This window comes from Oncorhynchus kisutch, linkage group LG2 (genome assembly GCF_002021735.2).
Source record: "Oncorhynchus kisutch isolate 150728-3 linkage group LG2, Okis_V2, whole genome shotgun sequence".
Classification (NCBI taxonomy): Eukaryota; Metazoa; Chordata; class Actinopteri; order Salmoniformes; family Salmonidae; genus Oncorhynchus; species Oncorhynchus kisutch.
In genome coordinates, this window is record NC_034175.2 from 40720589 (window position 1) to 40746129 (window position 25541).

A 25541-nucleotide genomic window follows, 5' to 3' on the forward strand; every position below is an offset into this window, starting at 1 on the left:
CTACTTAAGTGCACTATACAGGGATTAGGGTGGCATTTGGGACATAGTGCCTGGCTCCTCCGATTGTCAATGCCACGTGGGTGGAATGTTGAGACTGGTATGTTGAGCAATGGTTTTGAGAGTTATTAATGGTGCTTCCAGCCTCAGCCTTTAGATAGGGAAAGCCATTGAAGTGCTGTGTCTCTGGAACTATCTCTGCCTCTCAAGTCGTTCATCCAGCAACAGAGAAGAGAGAGGCTTGCTTACTTTGGGCTCCCGAGTGGCGCAGCGGTCTAGGGCACTGCATCTCAGTGCTAGAGTATCACAACCGGCCGTGATTGGTAGTCCCATAGGGCGGCACACAGTTGTCCTGGGTTTGGCCTGGATAGGCCGCCATTGTAGATAAGAATTTGTTCTTAACTGACTTGCCTCGTCAAATAAAGGTGAAATAAAACATCAACTTCACCATTAATAGTGGAATTGTAATGATTTAATAGATAAGCAGCCTGCCTGCCCAGTATAGTGTATGTTCTCTCTCCCTTTGAACTCGGTAGAGAGACTCCTCTCCGCTCCTCCGCATTGCAGCAGGATTTGAACTCTGGGCTTCACATGGCAGCTTAGTTCAAATTACCAGGAAGTCACTCCTCCTCTTTATCTAGTGGCTATACAGCACACACAGGATATTACAAACACCGCTGGCACTGCACCCAGTTAACCCCCGTCTCCCAGCAGTATCCCTCTCCTCTGTCCCACTCGGGCCCCATGCTGCAGGTGCAGAGGAGGGATTCTACTACTATTACGACAGCTCAGATGGAATCCAGATCACGATCCTCCTCCCACAGATGGCTTTTATGGCTGTCATAGACCACGCGGGAACTCTTTTATATGTCCCCCTATAAATCCCATATACTTTCCGTACGCCATGGCCTGCCACGTATATATTCCCCTGTCATTTTACCAGCAACATATGCAGCTTGTCTGTCACCAACAACGGGGGGGAGGCATCCCAAATCATACACTATTCCCTTTACAGTGCACTACTTTTGACCAGAGCCCTATACAGTGAGGGAAATAAGTATTTGATCCCCTGCTGATTTTGTATGTTTGCCCACTGACAAAGAAATGATCAGTCTATAATTTTAATGGTAGGTTTATTTGAACAGTGAGAGACAGAATAACAGCAAAAAAAATCCAGAAATATGCATGTCCAAAATGTTATAAATTGATTTGCATTTTAATGAGGGAAATAAGTATTTGACCCCTCTGCAAAACATGACTTAGTACTTGGTGGCAAAACCCTTGTTGGCAATCACAGAGGTCAGACGGTTCTTGTAGTTGGCCACCAGGTTTGCACACATCTCAGGAGGGATTTTGTCCCACTCCTCTTTGCAGATCTTCTCCAAGTCATTAAGGTTTCGAGGCTGACGTTTGGCAACTCGAGCCTTCAACTCCCTCCACAGACTTTCTATGTGATTAAGGTCTGGAGACAGGCTAGGCCACTCCAGGACCTTAATGTGCTTCTTCTTGAGCCACTCCTTTGTTGCCTTGGCTGTCTGTTTTGGGTCATTGTCATGCTGGAATACCCATCCACGACCCATTTTCAATGCCCTGGCGGAGGGAAGGAGGTTCTCACCCAAGATAAGACGGTACATGGCCTCATCCATCGTCCCTTTGATGCGGTGAAGTTGTCCTGTCCCCTTAGCAGAAAAACACCCCCAAAGCATAATGTTTCCACCTCAATGTTTTTAATTTTTAATTTTAATTTGACCTTTTATTTAACCAGGCAAGTCAGTTAAGAACACATTCTTATTTTCAATGACGGCCTGGGAACAGTGGGTTAACTGCCTGTTAAGGGGCAGATCGACAGATTCGTACCTTGTCAGCTCGGGGGTTTGAACTCACAACCTTCCGGTTACTAGTCCAACGCTCTAACCACTAGGCTACCCTGCCGCCCCATGTTTGACGGTGGGGATGGTGTTCTTGGGGTCATAGGCAGCATTCCTCCTCCTCCAAACACGGCGAGTTGAGTTGATGCCAAACAGCTCCATTTTAGTCTCATCTGAGCACCACACTTTCACCCAGTTGTCCTCTGAATCATTCAGATGTTCATTAGCAAACTTCAGACGGGAATGTATATGTGCTTTCATGAGCATTGGGACCTTGCGGGCGATGCAGGATTTCAGTCCTTCACGGCATAGTGTGTTACCTATTGTTTTCTTGGTGACTATGGTCCCAGCTGCCTTGAGATCATTGACAAGATCCTCCCGTGTAGTTCTGGGCTGATTCCTCACCATTCTCATGATCATTGCATCTTGCATGGAGCCCCAGGCCGAGGGAGATTGACAGTTCTTTTGTGTTTCTTCCATTTGCGAATAATCGCACCAACTGTTGTCACCTTCTCACCAAGCTGCTTGGCGATGGTCTTGTAGCCCATTCCAGCCTTGTGTAGGTCTACAATCTTGTCCCTGACATCCTTGGAGAGCTCTTTGGTAATGGCCATGGTGGAGAGTTTGGAATCTGATTGATTGATTGCTTCTGTGGACAGGTGTCTTTTATACAGGTAACAAACTGAGATTAGGAGCACTCCCTTTAAGAGTGTGCTCCTAATCTCAGCTCGTTACCTGTATAAAAGACACCTGGGAGCCAGAAATCTTTCTGATTGGTCAAATACTTATTTTCCTCATTAAAATGCAAATCAATTTATAACATTTTTGACATGCGTTTTTCTGGATTTTTTGTTGTTGTTACTCTGTCTCTCACTGTTCAAATAAACCTACCATTAAAATTATAGACTGATCATTTCTTTGTCAGTGGGCAAACGTACAAAATCAGCAGGGGATCAAATATTTTCCCTCCTCACTGTAGGTGCCATTTGGGAAGCACGCCACGCTGTTTTTATTGGATCAACAAGTCAAGCTCCCTTTCCTGCATGGAGCTGTCCTCTTTCCTGTTATTGTGACTGAGAGGCAACAGCACTCACTCACGCGGTGATGAATGTAATGGTGAGGCCATCGGCATCATCACACAGCCAGCAATGCGATAATCAAACACCCAGAAAATAAACACAACGCTCAGGCTGCCTCCAAAATGGCATCCTATTACCTATGTAGTGCACTTGATAGGGAATAGGATGCCATTTGGAACAAGGCTACTGATTTACACAATCTGCATGTCTGACCCGGGTTGACATGGCCTAGCGACATGTAGTGAGCTCTGAGCGATGTTATTGGCCGCAGTACCGGTTCTGGTGTGATTTGTGATTCTCATTCCCGTTCGGAGTGATCCAAAGCCTCCGCTAATCCCTCTTGCTTGAATTTGGAGTACTGTGGGGGAAATTATGGCCTAAAACCTGCCTACTGCCAGCCCTAGACAGTCGGTCAGGGCAAACAAGGCAGCCAGCCTGCGTCCTGCGCTCTTTGCAGTCCCAGATGCACTCTGAACAGCCTTCTAAGGCACCACCGCATAGACACAAAGCTATGAGAGTCTGGTGATTCTGATCTGGGATCTGGGGTTGTGTAGGCTAGTTACTCACCTTTCTGTACTGGCCACTTTGACCTACAAGCCCTGGTCAAAAGTTGTGCACTATGAAGGGAATATGTGGCCATTTGGGATGGAACCCTGTCTGTCACCTACAGACGAGCCGACTACTAATCATTCGATATCAGGACAGTGTGGTGTGGTCTGCCTGGGTTTGTTTAATGTCAGTTCATTAAACCTGAGGAGACTGTCTCTCTCTGACACAACAGTCTACCTCTGGCAAGATGGTAGCCAACCTGGTCTCAAACATATTACATCTTACTAAAATCCGTGCCACTCCATTTAGTATGATATGTTACTTTACATTAGGTTACATTACATTGGCCTACCAATGTAATAGCGGTCATACAATATAATACGTATAGTATCCTACGTTTTGACCACACCAGTATGATTTTATCCATTTAGTATGATATATTACGTTTGACTGCTTTAGTATGATATATTACGTTCAACTGCTTTAATGTGATATATTACATCCAACTTCTTTAGTATGATATAGTACATTCAACTACTTTAGTATGATATATTACATTCAACTACTTTAGTATGATATATTGCATTCAACTACTTTAGTATGATATATTACATTCAACTACTTTAGTATCAAATCAAATCAAATGTATTTATATAGCCCTTCTTACATCAGCGGATATTTCAAAGTGCTGTACAGAAACCCAGCCTAAAACCCCAAACAGCAAGCAATGCAGGTTTGGAAGCACGGTGGCTAGGAAAAACTCCCTAGTAAGGCCAAAACTTAGGAAGAAACCTAGAGAGGAACCAGGCTATGAGGGGTGGCCAGTCTTCTTCTTGCTGTGCCGAGTGGAGATTATAACAGAACATGGCCAAGATGTTCATAAATGATCAGCATGGTCAAATAATAATAATCACAGTAGTTGTCGAGGGTGCAGCAAGTCAGCACCTCAGGAGTAAATGTCACACCGGATAAGACAGGAGAAGTACTCCAGATATAACAGACTTACCCTAGCCCCCCGACACAAAAACTACTGCAGCACATATACTGGAGGCTGAGACAGGAGGGGTCAGGAGACACTATGGCCCCATCAGATGATACCCTCGGACAGGGCCAAACAGGCAGGATATAACCCCACCCACTTTGCCAAAGCACAGCCCCCACACCACTGGAGGGATATCTTCAACCACCAACCTACCATCCTGAGACAAGGCCGAGTATAGCCCACAAAGATCTTCGCCACGGCACAACCCAAGGGGGGGGGGGGGCGCCAACCCAGACAGGAAGATCACGTCAGTGACTCAACCCACTCAAGTGACGCACCCCTCCTAGGGACGGCATGGAAGAGCACCAGTAAGCCAGTGACTCAGCCCCTGTAATAGGGTTAGAGGCAGAGAATCCCAGTGGAGAGAGGGGAACCGGCCAGGCAGAGACAGCAAGGTCGGTTCGTTGCTCCAGAGCCTTTCCGTTCACCTTCACACTCCTGGGCCAAACTACACTACAATCATATGAGTTCCTCAGTTATGTGTTTTAACTGATTTTTGTCCTCTGACGTCCTTGGGTAGGCAGAGGGAGTCTGGAAGGGCATCAAGGAATCTTTGGGTTGTCTGAGAATTTATAGCACGACTTTTGATGCTCCTTGGTTGGGGTCTGAGCAGATTTGTTGCGATTGCAAACGTAATAAAATGGTGGTCCGATAGTCCAGGATTATGAGGAAAAACATTAAGATCCGCAACATTTATTCCATGGGACAAAACTAGGTCCAGAGTATGACTGTGACAGTTTGTAGGTCCAGAGACATGTTGGACAAAACCCACTGAGTCGATGATGGCTCCGAAAGCGTTTTGGAGTGAGTCTGTGATTTCCATGTGAATATTAAAGTCACCAAAAATTAGAATATTATCTGCTATGACTACAAGGTCCGATAGGAATTCAGGGAAATCAGTGAGGAACGCAGTATATGGCCCAGGTGGCCTTTAAACAATAGCTATAAAAAGTGATTGAGTAGGTTGCATAGATTTCATGAAGCTCAAAAGACGAAAACATCATTTTATTTTATTTTATTGAAATGTGCTATCGTAAATGTTAGCAACACCTCCACCTTTGCGGGATGCAAAGTATAACCAGGTGGTGAGGCCTCATTTAACACAGTAAATTAATCAGATTTCAGTCAGGCCAATCACATCAAGATTATGATCAGTGATTAGTTCATTGACTATAACTGCCTTTGAAGTGAGGGATCTAACATTAAGTAGCCCTATTTTGAGATGTGAGGTATCACGATCTCTTTCAATAATGTCAGGAATGGAGGAGGTCTTTATCCTAGTGAGATTGCTTAGGCGAACACCGCCATGTTTAGTTTTGCCCAACCTAGGTCGAAGCGCAGACACTGTCTCAATGGGGATAGCTGAGCTGACTACACTGACTGTGCTAGTGGCATACTCCACTAAGCCGACAAGCTGGCTAACAGCCTGCTGCCTGGCCTGCACCCTATTTCATTGTGAAGCTAGAGGAGTTAGAGCCCTGTCTATGTTGGTAGATAAGATCAGATCACCCCTCCATCTAGGCTGAAGTCCGTCACTCCTCAGCAGGCCAGGCTTGGTCCTGTTTGTGGGTGAGTCCCAGAAAGAGGGCCAATTATCTACAAATTCTATCTTTTGGGAGGGGCTGCTAACAGTTTAACCAGCGATTGAGTTGTGAGACACTGCTGTAGAGCTCATCACTCCCCCTAACTGGGAGGGGGCCAGAGACAATTACTCGATGCCGACACATCTTTCTAGCTGATTTACAGGCTGAAGCTATGTTGCACTTGGTGACCTCTGACTGTTTCATCCTAACATCGTTGGTGCCAACGTGGATAACAATATCTCTATACTCTCTACACTTGCCAGTTTTAGCTTTAGCCAGCACCATCTTCAGATTAGCCTTAACCTCGGTAGCCTTGCCCCCTGGTAAACAGTGTATGATCGCTGGATGATTTGTTTTAAGTCTAATACTGCGGGTAATGGAGTCTTCAATGACTAGGGATTTCAATTTGTCAGAGCTAATGGTGGGAAGCTTCGGCGTCTCAGACCCCGTAACGGGAGGAGTAGAGACACGAGAAGGCTCGGCCTCTTACTCCGACTCCCTGCTTAATGGGGAAAACCTGTTGAAAGTCGGCTGAATGAGCGACACCGGTTGAGCGTTCCTACAGTATTTCCCTCCAGAAGCCATGAGAAAGTTGTCCGGCTGCGGGGACCGTGCGAGGGGATTAATTTTAACGTTACTATCTGTACTTAGTGGTGGCACAGATGCTGTTTCATCCTTTCATACACTGCAATTACCCTTGCCTAACAATTGCGTCTGAAGCTAGGCTTGTAGCACAGCGTTCTCCTGCATATTATGAGTACAGCGACTGCAATTAGAAGGCAACATGTTAATGTTACTACTTAGCTTTGGCTGTTGGAGGTCCTGACGAACCACGTCCAGATAAAGCGCCCGGAGTGAAAAAGTTGAATGGAGAAAAAAAGGTTGTGAGGGAAAAACTAAAAATATAAACGGTAATTAAAAAGTAAAAACCCTAAAGTTGTCAGGTAGCAAAGTAAGGTTGGCAACAAAATGATATATTACCTTGCTTTAGTATAATATACTATGTGCCAAAGTTGTCCGTGATGAGATTCAAACATGCAACCTTCGCTTTGCTAGACGTTTGCACTTTTACGCCCACACATCCACCTCGACCAACGAGCCTAATTTGACGAGTCTGTGATAGTGGAGCCGCTGTGAGTGATGACCTTGTGGCCTTTTATTAGAGTGCCGATATACGCACGGGAAACTGTTGAGTGTGAAAAATCCAGCAGCGTTTGACGTATTAACCCAAACCGGTGCGTCTGGCACCGACTACCATACCCCGTTTAAAGGCGCTTACATTTTCTGTCTTGCCCATTCACCCCCTGAATGGCACACATACACAATCCATGTCTCAAGGCTTAAAAATCATTTTTTAACCTGTCTCTAGAGGTCGACTGATTTATCAGAATGGCCGATTAATTAGGGCCGATTTCAAGTTTTCATAACAATCGGAAATCGGTATTTTTGGACACCGATTTGGACGAATTACTTTAAAAATATATATTTTTTTACATCTTTTTAAAATCTTTATTTAAGGCAAGTCAGTTAAGAACACCTTCATATTTTCAATGATGGCCTGGGAACGGTGGGTTAACTGTCTTGTTCAGGGGCAGAACGACAGATTTTTATCTTGTCAGCTCGGGGATTCAATCTTGCAACCTTACAGTTAACTAGTCCAACGCTCTAACCACCTGCCTCTCATTGCACTCCACGAGGAGACTGCCTGTTACGCAAATGCAGTAAGCCAAGGTAAGTTGCTAGCTAGCATTAAACTTATCTTATAAAAAACAATCAATCAATCATAATCACTAGTTAACTACACATGGTTGATGATATTACTAGTTTATCTAGCGTGTCCTGCGTTGCATATAATCGATGCAGTGCGTATTCGCGAAAAAGGACTGTCCTTGCTCCAATGTGTTTCTAACCATAAACATCAATACCTTTCTTAAAATCAATACACAGAAGTATATATTTTTAAACCTGAATATTTAGCTAAAATAAATACAGGTTAGCAGGCAATATTAACCTGGTGAAATTGTGTCACTTGAGTCAGGCTATATGTAACAGTTTGGGCCACCTAATTTGCCAGAATTTTACGTAAGTATTACATAACATTGAAGGTTGTGCAATGTAACAGGAATATTTAGACTTATGGATGCCACCCGTTAGATAAAATACAGAACGGTTCCGTATTTCACTGAAAGAATAAACGTCTTGTTTTCGAGATTATAGTTTCCGGATTCGACCATATGAATGACCTACGGCTCGTATTTCTGTGTGTTATTATGTTATAACTAAGTCTATGATTTGATAGAGCAGTCTGACTGAGCGATGGTAGGCAGCAGCAGGCTCGTAAGCATTCATTCAAACAGCACTTTAGTGAGTTTTGCCAGCAGCTCTTCGCAATGCTTCAAGAATTGCGCTGTTTATGACTTCAAGCCCATCAACTCCCGAGATTAGGCTGGTGTAACCAATGTGAAATGGCTAGCTAGTGAGCGGGGTGCGCGCTAATAGCGTTTCAAACGTCACTCGCTCTGAGACTTGGAGTAGTTGTTCCCCTTGCTCTTCAAGGACCGCAGCATTGACACATATTACACTTTTACTTTCTTCACCAACACTTTGTTTTTGCACATGTTTCATTATTTATTTGAGGCTAAATAGATTTTATTGGTGTATTATATTAAGTTAAAATAAGTGTTCATTCACTATTGTTGTAATTGTCATTATTTCATATAAATAAAAACAATCGGCCGATTAATCGGTATCAACTTTTTTTTGGGTCCTCCAATAATCGGTATCGGTATCGGCGTTGAAAAATCATAATCGGTCGACCTCTAGTCTCCTCCCCTTCATCTACACAGATTGAAGTGAATTTAACAAGTGACATCAATATGGGACCATAGCTTTCACCTGGATGCACCTGGTCTATGTCGTGGAAAAGAGCACGTTTTTAACGTTTTGTCTACTGAGTGGAAATCAACAACAGTGATGTGGTTTAGCCCCAGTAGTTTGGCACAATCACCAGGTAACCTAATGACAGTTAATGTTGTCCCCTTTAACCCTCCACAGTTAGCTGAGTAACTGCAGAATGAGGGTGAAAGTAACGTGTTTTTGTGTTCTCTCTGTCTCCTCCTCTCTCTTCTCTCTCTCCCTCTCACAGGAACGATTCCAAGTGAAGAACCCCCCCCACACATACATCCAGAAGCTGAGGGGCTTTCTGGACCCGGCCGCCACCAGGAAGGTAAGGGAGAGTGTGGATTCTTCCCGACCAACTGTTCCACTGCCTCAGCTTCTTCTTTCCCCTTTCAGCTCAACACCACCCGTGTTACATTCATTTGTAGCAAAACGTAGCAAAACATGTTGCAATGTAAAAAACTTTAAACGTTTCTTATTGGATAAGTTCACGTAGTCCCTTCCCATTTAGCCCCTTCTGCTTCCGTTTCATTCCTAGTGAATGTTACCCAGGGTATCCCCACCATACAGCTGTGTTGCCCTGAGAAGTAGTGGGCCCTGGGCGTGAACATGGCCTTGCGGAGCCATAGCTAACAGGAGTGTTATGATATCGTGCCGGTGGTAGTGTTAGGGGAGGGAAGCAGCCAGAACCGGCTGAGGCTGACTCTCTGGCCACAGGAGTTGGAGAGGCGAGAAGGTTTTCCAGAGTAAAGTGTCAGCCAGCGTTCAGGCCTCGCCAATAGGAAGAGATTTGGCTTGCGGAGGGAGATAGTGCCGCTGTCCCGATGGGATGCGTTCCAAATGTCGCCCGATTCCCTATATAGTGCACTACTTTTGACCAAGGCCCATAGGGTATATAGGCAATTCTATAGGGAGTATGTTACCATTTGGGACGAGGCCACAAAGTTGTCTCTGTAATAAAAACAAATTAGCGCCGAGCGACTCTGCTAGAGGGACATCTCATTGCTCCAGATAATTAAATTACCGACTGGATTGAAGGTTTCGGAGCGACATCATATGCTACGGGAGCGTGAAGAGGGCAAGAAAGCAGTTCTAGATCAGCCAATGGATGTGAATTCTGCTACGGAGATAGAATATCTGCCTATGCTGCGCCCCCCCCCCCCCCCCCCCTAGTGTTGAAGTGTGTCCCTCGTCTCTCCCTGATCGAAAAAGCAAAGAGAATATGTTCTGCATCTTGTATCGCGACACGCCTCGTATTTTTGCACTCCTGCAGCCCTAGCTGCATTATCGATGAACCCTTCTAAGTCTCTCTCAGAGCATCGCCCTGCTCTTTAGGGTTATATCCAAAAAATGGCACACTATTCCCTTTCCAGTGCACTACTTTCGACCAGAGCCCTAAGGACCCTGGTCAAAAGTAGTGGACGGCGAAAAGGAATATGGGTGCCGTATGGGACAAATCCGTAGTCGGCTCTCTGATGATACAGAACGTGACTGAAGGACTAACGTTCCTCTCTGGAGATGGAGATGAAGGGGAAGGAGGATGAAGAGCAACACTGGAGAGGAGAAGCGAGGAATAGAGATAGGAAGGAGGATGGTGGATGGTAGATAACAAGTGCTCGTGTTGTTGTCAGATGCAAGACTATGAGGAGGAGTGCATTGTGGGATGGGGCAGGGTTAGGCTTCCTCCCTAATGGCACCCTAGTCCCTATAGTGCACTACTTTTGACTGGAGCCGAGCCTAAAGTGGTGCACTATATAGGGAAATAGGGTGCTATTTGGGATGTTGGCATGGTGAACGGGAGGATGGCTCCCAGATGACGGAAATGACTGGTCCAGGTTTAACTCTCTCTCGGGGTGTAAACACTTAGCACTGCCATGGCTGAAGGAAGGATTTATTACACACTACATGCATCCCAAATGTCACCCTATTCCCTATATAGTGGTCTACTTTTCTCCAGGGTCCATAGGGAGTCCCATAGGGCTCTGGTCAACAGTAGTGCACTATGTAGGGGATAGGGTGCCATTTGGGACGCATTCACTGACTCCAAGGCCTGCATACGTTTAGGCAGCGAGCCCTCCCTGTCTTTGTTTGTCTAACACCCCCGACCAAAGAATGATCTTCCTCTATCTTTATTGAAACCGTTTGTCATGGGCTGGAATCGAGCCTTCAGCGAGAGGCAACAGCGCTTATTAAAACACGTCTCCGTTTGTTCGACGACGAGCGGTTGGGCTCCTGTGTTTATTTTCACGTCCCAAACGTCTGGGCTGTTTATCACATGCCCTGGGAACTATGAGTCGTCAGAGTCTGCTCCCTCCACAGTTGGGCTGATACCATGCTCCAACAACAGTCCCGCCTGTCCCTCGCAGGAGGTCAGCAGCCGGCACTAGAGGGAGAGGGGGAAGTAGACAGAGAGAGAGAGTTGGAAAATGGAGAGAGACGGGGAAAGATAGTGTGTGAGAGAGCGCAGGGGAGAAAGAGAGAGTAGGGGAGAGAGAGAGATGCAGAAAAAGAGAGTTATGGTTTTACATTCCTGTTCAACCCCCTTTTCTTCAGACTCGGGAACAATTGCCACTTTGTGCCTCTGTGGAGAGCCGGAGCTGGAGGTCATTGCTCTTTACATATGCAGGCCCCCGTGCATTCCTCTCAGCCAATAGGCAGCCAAAAAGGAAGAGGTTCATTCCAAAAAACTCCCTAAAAATGTATCGGCCATTGATTTGTTTCCAGGATGACCTCCCCGGAGCGTGCACCGTCCTCCACTCATCACAGCTCCCCACTCAACCTCTTTTCCCCTCTCTCACTCTCTCTTTGCTATCTCTCCCTTCCGCCTGTTTTCTCTGTTCTCTCTCTTCTCTTCCTCCTCTCTCTTTCCCTGCTTTTCTCTCTCTCTCTCCCTGCACTCTCTCTCATCTCGTTCCCCCTGCTCTCTCTCTCTCTCTCTTGTCTCGTTCCCACTGCTCTCTCACTCTCTCATCTCGTTCCCCCTGCTCTCTCTCGTCTCGTTCCCCCTGCTCTCTCTCTCTCGTCTCGTTCCCCCTGCTCTCTCTCTCTCATCTCGTTCCCCCTGTACTCTCTCTCGTCTCGTTCCCCCTGTACTCTCTCTCTCGTCTCGTTCCCCCTGCTCTCTCTCTCTCATCTCGTTCCCCCTGCTCTCTCTCTCTCATCTCGTTCCCCCTGCTCTCTCTCTCTCTTGTCTCGTTGCCCCTGCTCTCTCTCATCTCGTTCCCCCTGCTCTCTCTCTCTCGTCCCGTTCCCCCTGCTCTCTCTCTCGTCTCGTTCCCCCTGCTCTCTCTCTCGTCTCGTTCCCCCTGCTCTCTCTCTCGTCTCGTTTCCCTGCTCTCTCTCTCTCGTCTCGTTCCCCCTGCTCTCTCTGGATCTGAGCGGCAGCTGGTAGTACTTAGTGAGGAGTGATGTGTGTGTGTGTGTGTACGTGACCGCTGTGTGTGTGGGTCAGGGAGTCTGCGCAGTACACCTCACACTAGCGCCGCTTTCCATATAAACACACAAGGGGGCTCCTCCCTAATAAAAACACTGTTTCTCATCTCACATGTGCCAAACACACACCCCAGCTCAGTACTACAGGCCAAGGACCAGAGAAACCCTGCCAATGGGAACATCCCTGTACTCATCTCTCTCTCTCGCTCTGTGTTTATAACACTGGGCCCTGCTCTGTTTGTTTGGCACCCTATTCCTTACCTAGTGCACCACTTTTTGACCAGAGCCCTGTGCACTATATAGGGAATAGGGTGCTATTTGGGATGCCGCCAGCCATAGACACATCATGGAAAGGGAAGGCTCCAGCTCAGCCAAAAATGGGTTGATATGGAGACTGGGAGCCTCCTCCTCTGTCTCTGTCATTGGTGATGCAATGATTCACTGTCTGCCATCAGGGAGGCGCTTCCACTGAACGAGTAGTGATCAACACCGGTTCTTCTGGGCGTTGATTATGAATGCTAATGGAAAAGCCCTGTCGCTCACGCTATTGCTTTTTGGATTCCTCCGCGCAACTTTTGCGTAACAGGCTGCGAGTCTTTTGTTTGGAGTCGCGGGTCTTTTTGTCTGAAAATGAAAGCAGAGAGAGTGAGAGAGAGAGAGAGAGAGGTGAGAGGGAGAAAGAGAGAGAGAGGGAACAACCTCCCCACGAACACTTGTCTCACGTTGCATATTCACATGCAGGGCAGGTCATACACTTCAGTCCACCCAGCGTTTGTTCCTGGACATGTAACCACGGGAACAGCACAACGGGACTAGAATGGATATATGCTGTGTGTGTGTTTGTGTGAAGGCCCTGACAGCTCAAACACAAGCCAGATCCTATTTAATGAGTCGATTATGGCCTCATCCCAAATAGCACATTATTCTCTATATACTGTAGTGCACCACATTCAACCAAAAGTACACTGTATAGGGAATAGAGTGCCATTTGGGATGCTGATGATTATATTGCTCCGGATGAAGGAACTGCTTCTACGCAAAGCAGACATTGGAATGACTACGGTAAAGTCAAGCATTCTATAAGCAGGACTGTCCATTATGTTGACTTTCATGTTTCCTGGCTCTCTGTTGATGATGATATGGTTGGTGAAATGCCCCACAAATCACTCAAAGTTCAACCCGACATATTCTATCGGTCTACTGAATACGGAACGGAGTGATGAAATGTTCAAAATGTCTCTTTCTTTAACCCCAGAAATTCAGACGGAGGGTGCAGGAGTCCACCCAGGTCCTGAGAGAACTGGAAATTTCGTTAAGGACCAATCACATAGGGTGAGTAATAATTAAGATTAAATATGTGAATGTGAAGGTCAAGTGCCTGCGTCCCAAATTGGTACCCTATGGGCCCTGGTCAAAAATAGTGCACTAGAAAGGGAGTGGGGTGCCATTTGGGTCTCATCCCAGGTCAGCTGTGGTCGCAGGTGGTAATGAGGCCAGGGTGCATGCTGGGAGCTGGAGGCAGGATAAGGGATGGTAAGGGTCAGCAGGAAGCAACGGGGGTTGATGGGACTGGAGCAAGGTCACTGGCGACACGGCACCACTTTGTGACCCTGTGAGGACAGGAAGGAACAGTATGTGTTCCAAATGGCACCCTATTCCCTACATAGTGCACTACTTTTGACCCAAGCCCCCAGCCACAGACAGGAGACCAGCCAGCCAGCCAAGTCCTACCTAGACAATACAACCCCAGGCAGACTCTGTTACATTACAACAGTCACACAATCTCAGCATCCCAACAACACGAGATGCCCCCCCCCCCCCTCTCTCTCTCTCTCTCTCTCTCTTTCTCTCTCTCTCATCTCTCACTCTCTCATCTCTCACTCTCTCCTATATCTCTCTCTCCCACTCTCTCTTTATCTCTCTCTCCCACTCTCTCTTTATCTCTCCCTCTCTCCCTCTTTCCCTCTCCTTGTAGTGTAGGCCTATCACAATGTCAAATGAGAATCCCAGACCGTTCCCAACTCTGTGTGTTGCACGTGAACCACATGCCGAGCACCGTCTGCGCATTGTCTTTGAACTAAGACTGTGTGTCATTTCTCCTTCTAGGTGGGTGAGAGAGTTCTTAAACGAAGAAAACAAAGGCCTGGACGTACTGGTGGAGTATCTGTCTTTTGCGCAGTACGCTGTCACGTAAGTCTCCCCCCCCCACACACGGCTCTTTCTCCTTCCTCCATGTCCTCCTATAGCGCGGGCCAGACAATGAGCACAATGGCCCTTTTTTTGTTTGTTAGCCTAATCAACCACGCATCTCCTCGACACCCTGCAGCCTGCTTCGTTCTCAGAAACACCGAGTCACTGGTCGTATGTGGCGACCGGCCCTGCTCCCGTAGACTCAGTCTACGTCCCAACTGGCACCCTATTCCCTATATAGTGGGCCCTGGTCAAAAGCAGTGCACGGCATAGGGAATAGGGTGCCATTTGCCGTGCATACGTTCAACTCTGTGTGGCATGTAGATTCTATACATAGATGGCATGATTACTCGGTCCAGGGGGGTTTCCATTCAGAGCCAATGGCGTTTTTAGTTACGTTTCTATTTGCTTTCTGACCATACGTTATTGGTCTGTCCAACACGTTTCTAATGGTTACCCCATCAGTGAGTGTTTACCTTGATTACCCGGGTACTAGTTAGTCCCCTTTCTTTTTGTTAGAAAACAGCCACAGCTATAAAAAATAATGTAAAAAAATACGGGGGGGGGGGGGGGGGGGGGGGGGTGGATATCTGCCCTCCTAAAATGTGAAGTAAGAGATGCCTCTATGTGACTTTTATACAGTTCTCCTTTTCCTTCCAGACTCTGATAATGTATTAAACAGATTAGGGCTGTGTCTTAAATGGCACCCTATCCACTATAAAGAGAATATGGCGCTATTTGGGACATTGCTGGACTGTGGTCAGAGAGTACAGAAATGTACTAGGTTCTCTAAGCCCCTTTGTCCTGTGTGTTTCCCCTCTCCAGGTTTGATGGCGACAGTGTGGAGAACAACCCGGAGAAGTCGGTGGACAAGCCCTGGAGCAGATCCATAGAGGACCTGCATGGGGGGAGTAACCTCCCGTCCCCCGTCAGCGGGAACAGCATTACCCGCGCCGGGCGACACGCCACGCTACGGTAAGCAACGCACACGTCACCTCAACACCATACATTATAGCCTAGAGGCTACTCTAAGAATTCGCTGCACTGACAACCAAGTCCTAATTCTCTATTTAAAACGTAACATGTTTGTTGTATAAGAAATGGCTTGAAATGTCATAATTGTTTTTTGACTTAGTCTGGATTGTCACAGTTCCCAGGTTTGCTAACACGCTCACGCGTTTGCATGTGATGTCTGAGAAGGCCTTTTGTTGTGGTCATGAGGCCTTTAAGTCTTTAAATGGCTTAAGACACGTTTCGTTGTGGCATGGAACGGCAGGACGAAGGATAAGGGGGGGGGTTGTTTTCCAGAGCTGTGTTTCAAGCGGCATCTTATTCCCAATATAGTGCACTACTTTTGATGGGTCACGGGTCAAAAGTAGGGCACTACATATAGGGAATAGGGTGCCATTTGGGAGAAGACCTTCTATTGGGTCGTCTGACTCATGATGTTATGGAATAGGATATCTCTGACATGGGGGTTTTCGTGGCTTCTGAACAGTCTGGAAGAACTCTCTTCTAGCACCATCTCTTCCACAGGGATTTTACAGATATTACGTGTTATGTCATGAATATGACGCCAATTCTACGTCTTTTTGAATGATTAGGCAAACATTTGAAATTCTCCCCGTTCCCTTTAAACCATGGTCATTTCATTTGGATTATAGGCGGCAAACATAGTTCATGCATATTTCTGACTCTGTTAATCGCCGCAGTCGTTTCAATGATGTCCCGGTGTGTTAGTCCCGTTGACTTCACATGTACACGGCTAATCCCAATTTTTCTGACCGTCAGTAACTCACAGGTCTTTTAACGAGAGATGTTACACCGAGGGCACCACTGAGACCGCACGCGTCTTCTGAACAACCAACGTTTTCCCGAACTCTCATATAATGGACGAACGAATCTGGACTCGCTAGGCTTCTTCTCTTAGGAAACACACAGGCCAGTTTGTGTCCCCTAAAATGGCACCCGATTCCCTATAGAATGTCGCCGAGTGCACATCTTTGACCAGAGCTCTATGGGCCCTGTTCCAAAGTAATACACTTTATAGGATATGTGGGTGCTAGCGCCTATGTACAAGGGCCTGTGGGGTTAGTGTTAGTACTTCTGTCAAGCAATTGTGCTATCAGATGGAAGATACTATAGGAGACTAAGGCTATGTGTGTTTCCCAAATGACACTCTATTCCCTATATAGTGCACCACCTTTGACGAGTGACCTGTTTTTGAAATGTAGTACAATATAGGGAATAGGGTGCCATTCGGGACCCATACAGTGCCTTCAGAAAGTATTCATACCCCTTGACTCATTCCACATTTTGTGTTACAGCCGGAATTCAGAATTGATTAAATATATATATTTTTTTTTATCTCACCTATCTACACACAATACCCCATCTAAAACATCTAATTTACATAAGTATTCACACCCCTGGGTCAATACATGTTAGAATTTCTTTCTGGGTATGTCTCTATGAGCATTGCACTCCTGGATTGTACAATATTTGCACATTGTTCTTTAAAAAATTCTTCAAGCTCTGTCAAGTTGGCTGTTGATCATTGTTTGACAGCCATTTTCAAGTCTTGCCTTAGATTTTCAAGCTTAGCTCTATTCTGTTTCTTTGTAGCCTAAAAAAAAACTCCCTAGTCCTTGCCGGTGACAAGCATACCCATAACATGATGCAGCCACCACCATGCTTGAACATGTGAAGAGTGGTACTAGGTGGATGTGTTGTGTTGGATTTTTTATTCTGTACAGGCTTCCTTGTTTTAACTCTGTTGTTTTAGGTGAGTATTGTGGAGTAACTACAATGTTATTGATCCATCCTCAGTTTTCTCCTATCACAGCCATCCAATTATGTAACTGTTTTAAAGTCATCATTGGCCTCATGGTGAAATCCCTGAGGTTTCCTTCCTCTCCGGCAACTGAGTTAGGAAGGACTCCTGTACCTTTGTAGTGACTGGGTGTATTGATACAGCATCCAAAGTGTAATTAATAACGCTCAAAGGGATATTCAATGTCTGCTTTTTTTTTTTTACCAATAGGTGCCATTTTTAGCGAGGCATTGGAAAACCTCCCTGGTCTTGGTGGTTGAATCTGTATTTGAAATTCACTGTTCGACAGAGGGACCGACCTTACAGATAACTATATGTGTGGGGTACAGAAATTAGGCAGTCGTTCAAACATCATGTTAAACACTATTTTTGCACATAGTGAGTCCATGCAAATTATTATGTGACTTGTTTAGCACATTTTCACTCTTGAACTTATTTAGGCTTGCCATAACAAAGGGGTTAAATATGTATTACACTCAAAACATTTCAGCTTTTCATTTGTTATTCATTTGTACAAATTTCGAAAAAAACATAATCCCACGTTTACATGATGGGGCATTGTGTGTAGATCAGTGACACACAATCTTAATGTGATCCATTTTAAATTCAGGCTGCAGCACAACAAAATGTGGAACAAATGGAGGGGCGTGAATACTTTCTGAAGGAACTGTGTGTGAATGGCAGCTGTATGAACTTAACTAGGCGACGGTGAGAGCTGATGTTGACTGGTGTTCTGTCCCGGCCTTCCTCCTCTAGTCTCCTGCTCTGTGCTCCAGTCTTCAGCAGCAGCAGGCAGGTCTACACAGTACACAGTGTGGCTCACGGTGCTATCTGATAGCTCTAGCTCGCCCCACCCCCCTAGCCTTACCTCAACACCTCCTCCCTCTCCCCTGTCTCCACTACCTGCCACACACAAGTGGACACGCCCGGGAAGGCAGGCGCCAACGCGCGCGCACGCACGCACACACACACACACACACACACACACACACACACACACACACACACACACACACACACACACACACACTCCTACCTGCTTCCATTGCTAAGCTGTAGTCCAGTGTGTGGAGGCGTTGAAGGGGAGATGCTACTACCTCTGTTGTGGTCTTACTGTAGACATTTCTGTTCCCATTTAGAGCAAATGGCTTTTTATACCGGCATTGTTCCTGGCCCCCTCTGATTATTGCTTTTCGTATGTCTCCTTGAGCAGGCTATATGCGGCGGGTAGTTGTGCAAGTAGTAGCTGGCTACAACCAAACTCTTCTTATGTATAAACTAATACGATGTTATCTGTACTGTTATTCCTTAGTTACCTCCTGACACAGGCTGACAAGTCAAGGTAATTAACATTAGAGTTATCAGTATTTATTTCTATTTCCAATGTACAGCACCTTTGCCTTGTCACAGTTGTATCCCTCCCATGTCAATCATTGTGTGTCACTTTTGTGATGTCATGTTGAATTTACATGTCTTTTCCTTAAAAACTCACGGCAAACTCGAAGGACACCGAGCTCTTTGAAATGCCCAAAGTATTCGCAAGGACGATGGTACGTCTTCTGGTTCGCCCAGGGTTACCTAGAAATATTTAGGCTTGTCTAGTTTGTAGTTGTGTTTGTTGTGATTTCGACTATAGGAACGTCCCAAATGGCACCCTATTCCCTATGTGGTGCACTACTTCTGACCAGAGCCCAATGTAAAGTATTGCACTATATCGGAATTGAGGTGCCATTTGGGACTCCGCCTTAGACTATGCTGTTTATTAGCTTTAGTGTTGAAGTAACGTCCATGAAAACATAGTTTGGAAGGCCTTTGAGGATCTTTTATGGGTTCTAAGTCGGTGCACCACAAGGCCTGTCAAAGCAAGTCCACCGCGCCTACATTGAATCAGGGTGATCGACTGTCTCTTTTCACTCATAGTCCTGTCACCACACGTCATTCCGTCTGTGTGGTTACGAAGCAGAGGACGCGTCCCAAATGGCACCCTGGTCCCTTTGTAGCGCACTGCTTTTGACCAGGGACCTATAGTCCGCTATTTGGGACGTGTCCACGCCGAAGTCTCTTTCCCTCAAATGAGTGTCGTTCTACCATTCGTTTCCGCTCCCTGGTTGCAGGCAGGCTGAGTGCTGGAGGTAGTTTTCTGTAAAATCGCAGTTCTTTTGGAACACCGTCGCCCGTCGCCGGCTACGTGTGAGGCGATGTTCCAATTCTGTCACCGGTCTCGTGAAGCAGCGAGCGCGTTTATGTGAGGAAACTTGTTTTGCACTACGTAGGCGCCACATGCACCTAAATAGAACAAAGAGCACACATAAACACACACGCACGCAAGCACGCGCACACACACAAAGACAAACAAAGTCACTCATACACACACCCCGCACAATGTTTATTTTTTTTTTCCTTTACTACACGCAAACGTCATAACTGCTTGCTTGCTGCTGAATAGCTCTCATTCATGGAACCAGTGAGAAGCATCAGACCATGAAGACTACAGCCAGTATGTTGGATCTGTCCTTATTTACCCTCATCATAAATCCTTATCAAAGCTTAGTCACACTGTCTCAGCCTCTCTCTCACACACACACACACACACACACACACACACACACACACACACACACACACACACACACACACACACACACACACACACACACACACACACACACACACACACACACACACACACACACACACACACACACACACACACACACACACTGAAGACGGATTCAGAGCTTCGAGGCGTCAGTGCTGACATGAATCAGTGTGTGTGTGTGTGTGTGTGCATGGGTCGGCTGAAGGCACCTTTTCCCAGAACCATGGCTGGTGGATAAAGTCTTATGACATGCAGGGCTGGAAATAATCAGTCTTATGTCCCTGGCTGGACTGAGGTGTACTGGGCTGTGTTCTGTGGCGCACACACATACACACACCAGCGATGTGCTACTCAAGCGCTCTCCTTTCACTGGGAGAAAGGGGTCAGGAGAAAGGCCCTCTTTCGCTAACGTTTTGTCTCCACAAAGCCGGCCTGATCACCTCCATGCATGCAAATGACTTGCCTCCATTGTACTAGTTGTAAGGTATATTTTTGTGCAGGATAGTTAAATGAAAACAATCACACGGTCTCCCCTCTGGCCTCTGAGTAAGGGAGTGGATTACACAGCTCTTTGTGTGTCCATGTAACATGCCATGGAGTTGGATGTCTACATTGAAAACGACGGGGTGCAAGAATGGTACGTGTGTTGCTACGGTTCACCGATGGCATCTGTCGTCTTGTTTACCAAGCCGCGTGTCTCTTTGTCGGTATGAATTCGGAGACGCCTTCTGCGGTGAAGACGCTCCTGTGTCCTTGTGTTTCAGTTGCAACGCGTTGCCGAGCCGGAGAACTCTGAAGAACTCCCGGCTGGTCTGTAAGAAGGACGACGTTCACGTCTGCATCATGTGCCTGCGAGCCATCATGAACTACCAGGTGAGAGTCCGGTCCCCGGGCTAACCCAGCACATAGGGTGCGTCCCAAATGGAACCCTGTTCCCTAGCTTTGGTCAAAAGTAGTGCCCACGTGTAGGGAACAGGGTGCCATGTGGGATGTAAAATGGAGGGTTGAAGCGCACACGCACCCGCCCTCATCCATCATCGGCCCAATTCAGTTTGTCGTCTACCATGTTTTCCGCAACACATTATGTCTCAAGTTTCTCTTTGTTACGTAAAAGGAGTCACTCCCTGTTTATTAAACGAGATCTCTCTCTTTTTCTCTCCCTCCATCCCTCTCTTGCTCCATCCATTTTTGACGACCCAGTACGGCTTCAACATGGTGATGTCCCACCCGCACGCTGTGAATGAAATTGCACTAAGTCTGAACAATAAGAATCCCAGGTGAGATGGAAGCGTTGTGTCTGGTGTTAAACAGCTCCTCCACTTAGTGATACACGTCCACTATCTATAAAGCGCATCAAAGTATTAGTGCTGATCTAGGATCAGGTCCCCCCCCCTCGGTCTATATTATCGCATTCATGAGGATCTAAAATGCACAACTGGTTGTAGATCAGCACTCCTGACTCCTACTCTGAGACGCTTCACGAATACAGGCCCTTCCCTCCCCTTATTGCTGCACCTGCTCTTTCAGCGTCCAAATTGTGTGCGAAGCCAAGCATCCAGCACTAACTCATTCCTCCAGCCAGACAGACAGCCAGCTCAGGGCACCGCTGGCACACTGCTAAACACCGGCAGCTGCACAGAGCACCAGGCGACAGGAGGCGCCTTTTTTACTCGGGGGGGGGGGGGGGGGGCCCGGGTGTTGTTTATTGAAGTGTGTGTAGCGCGCGTGCGTGTCTTTGTGTCCGCTTGCATCGCGCGCGCACTTGTGTGAACACCAACCCCTGTGTGAGTGTATGCGTGTGTGTTCGTGCTGGGTTGAAAGAGGGTTTGCCGAGCTGTCTCGAATCGTCTGTCAAATAACACCTCTACCGTAGTCTGTGACCCAGGCAGAGAATTCCTCCAGGATTACAGTGGAATTAAAAATATTTAAAAAAAGAATAGAATAGAAGATAATATCATATTTGGACTTTTAATGAATGAGCTGACGGTACTTTTCTTCCATCACCCGTAGGTGATTATGGCTGAGGGATTCACTCTGTAATATACACTTCATTTAATCCTCTAGATTATATCAACAGACCTGCATGTCATATATTACATGTTCAGATATTAGGTAGACATTTTTAGATCCAGTCACGTGATCTGATAAAAACACATGATGTTACCTCGGATGAACCTTGGTAGTGCGTACGGCCCAGAACGTCACTGGGGCAAAGCGTTCCTGCCATCCCGGACCTACAGTCTTATGAAAAGGTTTGAGCACCCCTCTGAGGCTGCGTAGTAATTTACTCTGTCGTCACAGAAAATGATCGCAGGTGGCATGCCATTCATTTTCGGATAAAAGCTGAGTACTGGGGTATTCAGCAATATTAAGTTGTATGAAATTAAATCAGATGTGAAATATAGGCTATGAAAAAATGTGGGCACCCTTGTCATTCTGTTGATTTGAATACCTGTGAATACTTGATTCATTGGAACACACAATTGGTTCGGTGAGCTCATTAAGCCTTGAACTTCATAGACAAGTGCATCCAATCATGAGAAAAGGTATTTAAGGTGGCCAATTGCAAGTTGTTGTTCTCTTTGACTCTCCTCTGAAGAGTGGCAACATGGGGGGGCCTCAAAACAACTCTCAAATGACCTGAAAACAAAGATTGTTCAACGTTATGGTTTAGAGGAAGGCTACAAAAAGCTATCGCTGAGATTTAAGCTGTCAGTGTCCACTGTGAGGAACATAGTGAGAAAATGGAAGACCACAGGCACAGTTCTTGTTAAGGCCAGAAGTGGCAGGCCAAGTAAAATATCGGAGAGGCGAAGGATGGTGAGAACGGTCAAAAACAGCCCACAGACCACCTCCAAAGACCTACAACATCATCTTGCTGCAGATGGTGTCACTGTGCATATTTCAACAATTCAGCGCACTTTGCACAAGGAGAAGCGGTATGGGAGAGTGATGCGGAAAGAAGCCTTTTCTGCACACACGCCACAAACAGAGTCGCTTGAGGAATGCAAACGCACATTTGGACAAGCCAGCTTCATTTTGGAATAAGGTGCTGTGGACTGATGAAACAAAGATGGAGTTATTTGGTCATAACAAAGGACGTTATGCATGGCAGCAAAAGAACACAGCGTTCCCAAAACAAACACTTGCTACCCACAGTAAAATTTGGTGGGGGTTCCATCATGCTGTGGGGCTGTGTGGCCAGTGCCGGTACTGGGAATCTTGTTAAAGTTGAGGGTCGCAATGGATTCCACTCAATATCAGCAGATTCTTGGGAATCATTTTGAAGAATCAGTCACAAAGTTGAAGTTACGACGGGGCTGGATATTTCAACAAGACAACGACCCAAAACACTGCTCAAAATCTACCCGGGCATTTATGCAGAGGAACAAGTACAATGTTCTGGAATGGCCATCCCAGTCCAAAGACCTGAATATCATTGAGAATCTGTGGGATGATTTGAAGCGGGTTGTCCATGCTCGGCAACCATCACACCTAACTGAACTGGAGATGTTTTGTAAGGAGGAATGGTCCAAAATACCTTCATCCAGTATCCAGACACTCCTTAGAGGCTATGGGAAGTGTCTAGAGGCTGTTATTTTAGCAAAAGGAGGCTCTACTAAATATTGATGTGATTTTTCTATTGGGGTGCCCAAATTTATGCACCTGTCTAATTTTGTTTTGATGCATTTTGCACATTTCCTGTTAATCCAATAAACCTAATTTCACGACTGAAATATTACTGTGTCCATCAGTTATTTAATAGATCAAAATGAAATTGCTGATCCAAACACCCAATTATTTATAAATGGAAATCATGGAAATTGTCAGGGGTGCCCAAACTTTTTCATACGACTGTATATACTAGGTGGTGTCAGAGGCAGGCCCAAAGTCATAGACTGTTCCCTCTGCTACCCCACGGTAAGTGGTACCGCAGCGCCAAGTCTAGGTCCAAAAGGCTCCTTAACAGCTTCTACCTCAAGCCATAAAACAGCTGAACAATTAATCAAATGGCCACCCGGACTATTTGCATTGACCCCCCCCCCTGCTGCTACTCACTGTTTATTATCCCCTACCTACAAATGACCTTGACTACCCTGTACCCCCGCACATTGACCCGGTACCGCCTGTATGTAGCCTCATTATTGACCCGGTACCGCCTGTATGTAGCCTCATTATTGTTATTTTATTTTGTATTATTACCATTTACATTTTTTTTTTTTTACTTTAGTTTATTTTGTAAATATTTTCTTAAAACTGCATTGTTGGTTAGAGGCTCGTAAGTAAGCATTTCACGGTAAGGGTCTACACCTGTTGTATTCGGCGCATGTGACAAATACAATTTGATTTGACGGCACCCTACTCCCTTCATAGTGCACTACTATTGACCAGGGTCAATGGCGCTCTGGTACAAACTAGTGCACTAGAAAGGGTATAGGGTGCCATTTGGGATCCAACCGTTATGTAACCTTGTGGCAGAAATGATGGGTCGGTGTTGGCAGTTGCGCCGCGTTACGTTAACCGTTCCTTCTCTTCTTCTTCTCCTTTCCCAGAACCAAAGCTCTGGTGTTGGAGCTGCTGGCCGCCGTGTGTCTCGTGAGGGGGGGACACGAAATCATTCTCTCTGCGTTCGACAACTTCAAGGAGGTGCGGTATGGGGGACGCGCGGAGCAAGAGGATAATGCTGTGCTATTGTGTCTAAGCAGTGGAATTTGACATAGTTGACGCCGTGAGTCGTGTGGTAGGAGGATATTATCGAAGGGCGCAGCGCCGGCTGTATCAAAGCCTTTAGACATGTTGCTTCGCATCTCTCAGACAGAAATGGCAGCTCACTGGCCTCTCAGGCCCACAGAGAAATCAGTTCTGTGTTTTGTTAGTGATTTTACAGGCCCTTCAAAGATGTATTCAGTACAGCCTGATCAGGGGGCTGTATGTATCTCAGAGTAAGAGTGCTGATCCAGGATCAGGTCGCCCTGTCCATGTAATCTTCAGTTCATTACGGTCTAAAAGGGAGAGCTGATGCTAGATCAGCGCTCATACCCTGTGTTGTATGCAGTGAATTGTGTATTTGATCTCCTCTAGAAAGGAGGGGAGTAAGGTGGAGTCTGGGGTGGCCTGGCATCTCTACAGCAGTCCCAGTTTCTAGGCCGGCTCGGGGAACTTGGGCCGACTGCAGTTAATGCAATATTTACACCCAGAATGAAATATTGAGCATTACAGTCTATTGCATTTCACTGTTATTAGAGGTGGAATATCAACTTCTATTGCTCAGAGCTGCTCACCCATAAGCAGAAGGTAGAGACATAGCCATGTGTGCCACTGCATCTATTCAAGTCAATGGATAGCGATTGACCCTTCGCAATAGATGTGGTTAGAGGGGTCAATGTCGATAAAACAAAGGAGCTGATCGTGGACTTCAGGAAATAGCAGAGGGAGCACGCCCCTATCCAGATGACAGGACCGCAGTGGAA

General features: G+C 46.3%; 1 protein-coding gene across 4 annotated transcripts in view; it reads left to right on the forward strand.

The window, feature by feature from the left end:
- LOC109865899 (formin-like protein 2) overlaps positions 1 to 25541 on the forward strand; it is a 77041-nt gene that overhangs the window by 30977 nt on the left and 20523 nt on the right. For all 4 annotated transcript variants that reach the window (XM_031794313.1, XM_031794318.1, XM_031794321.1 and 1 more), the window contains exons 3-9: positions 9264 to 9344; positions 13704 to 13780; positions 14555 to 14638; positions 15464 to 15613; positions 20835 to 20943; positions 21271 to 21347; positions 24624 to 24717. In XM_031794313.1, coding sequence (XP_031650173.1) covers positions 9264 to 9344; positions 13704 to 13780; positions 14555 to 14638; positions 15464 to 15613; positions 20835 to 20943; positions 21271 to 21347; positions 24624 to 24717 — 672 coding nt within the window. The remainder of the gene's footprint in view (positions 1 to 9263; positions 9345 to 13703; positions 13781 to 14554; positions 14639 to 15463; positions 15614 to 20834; positions 20944 to 21270; positions 21348 to 24623; positions 24718 to 25541) is intronic.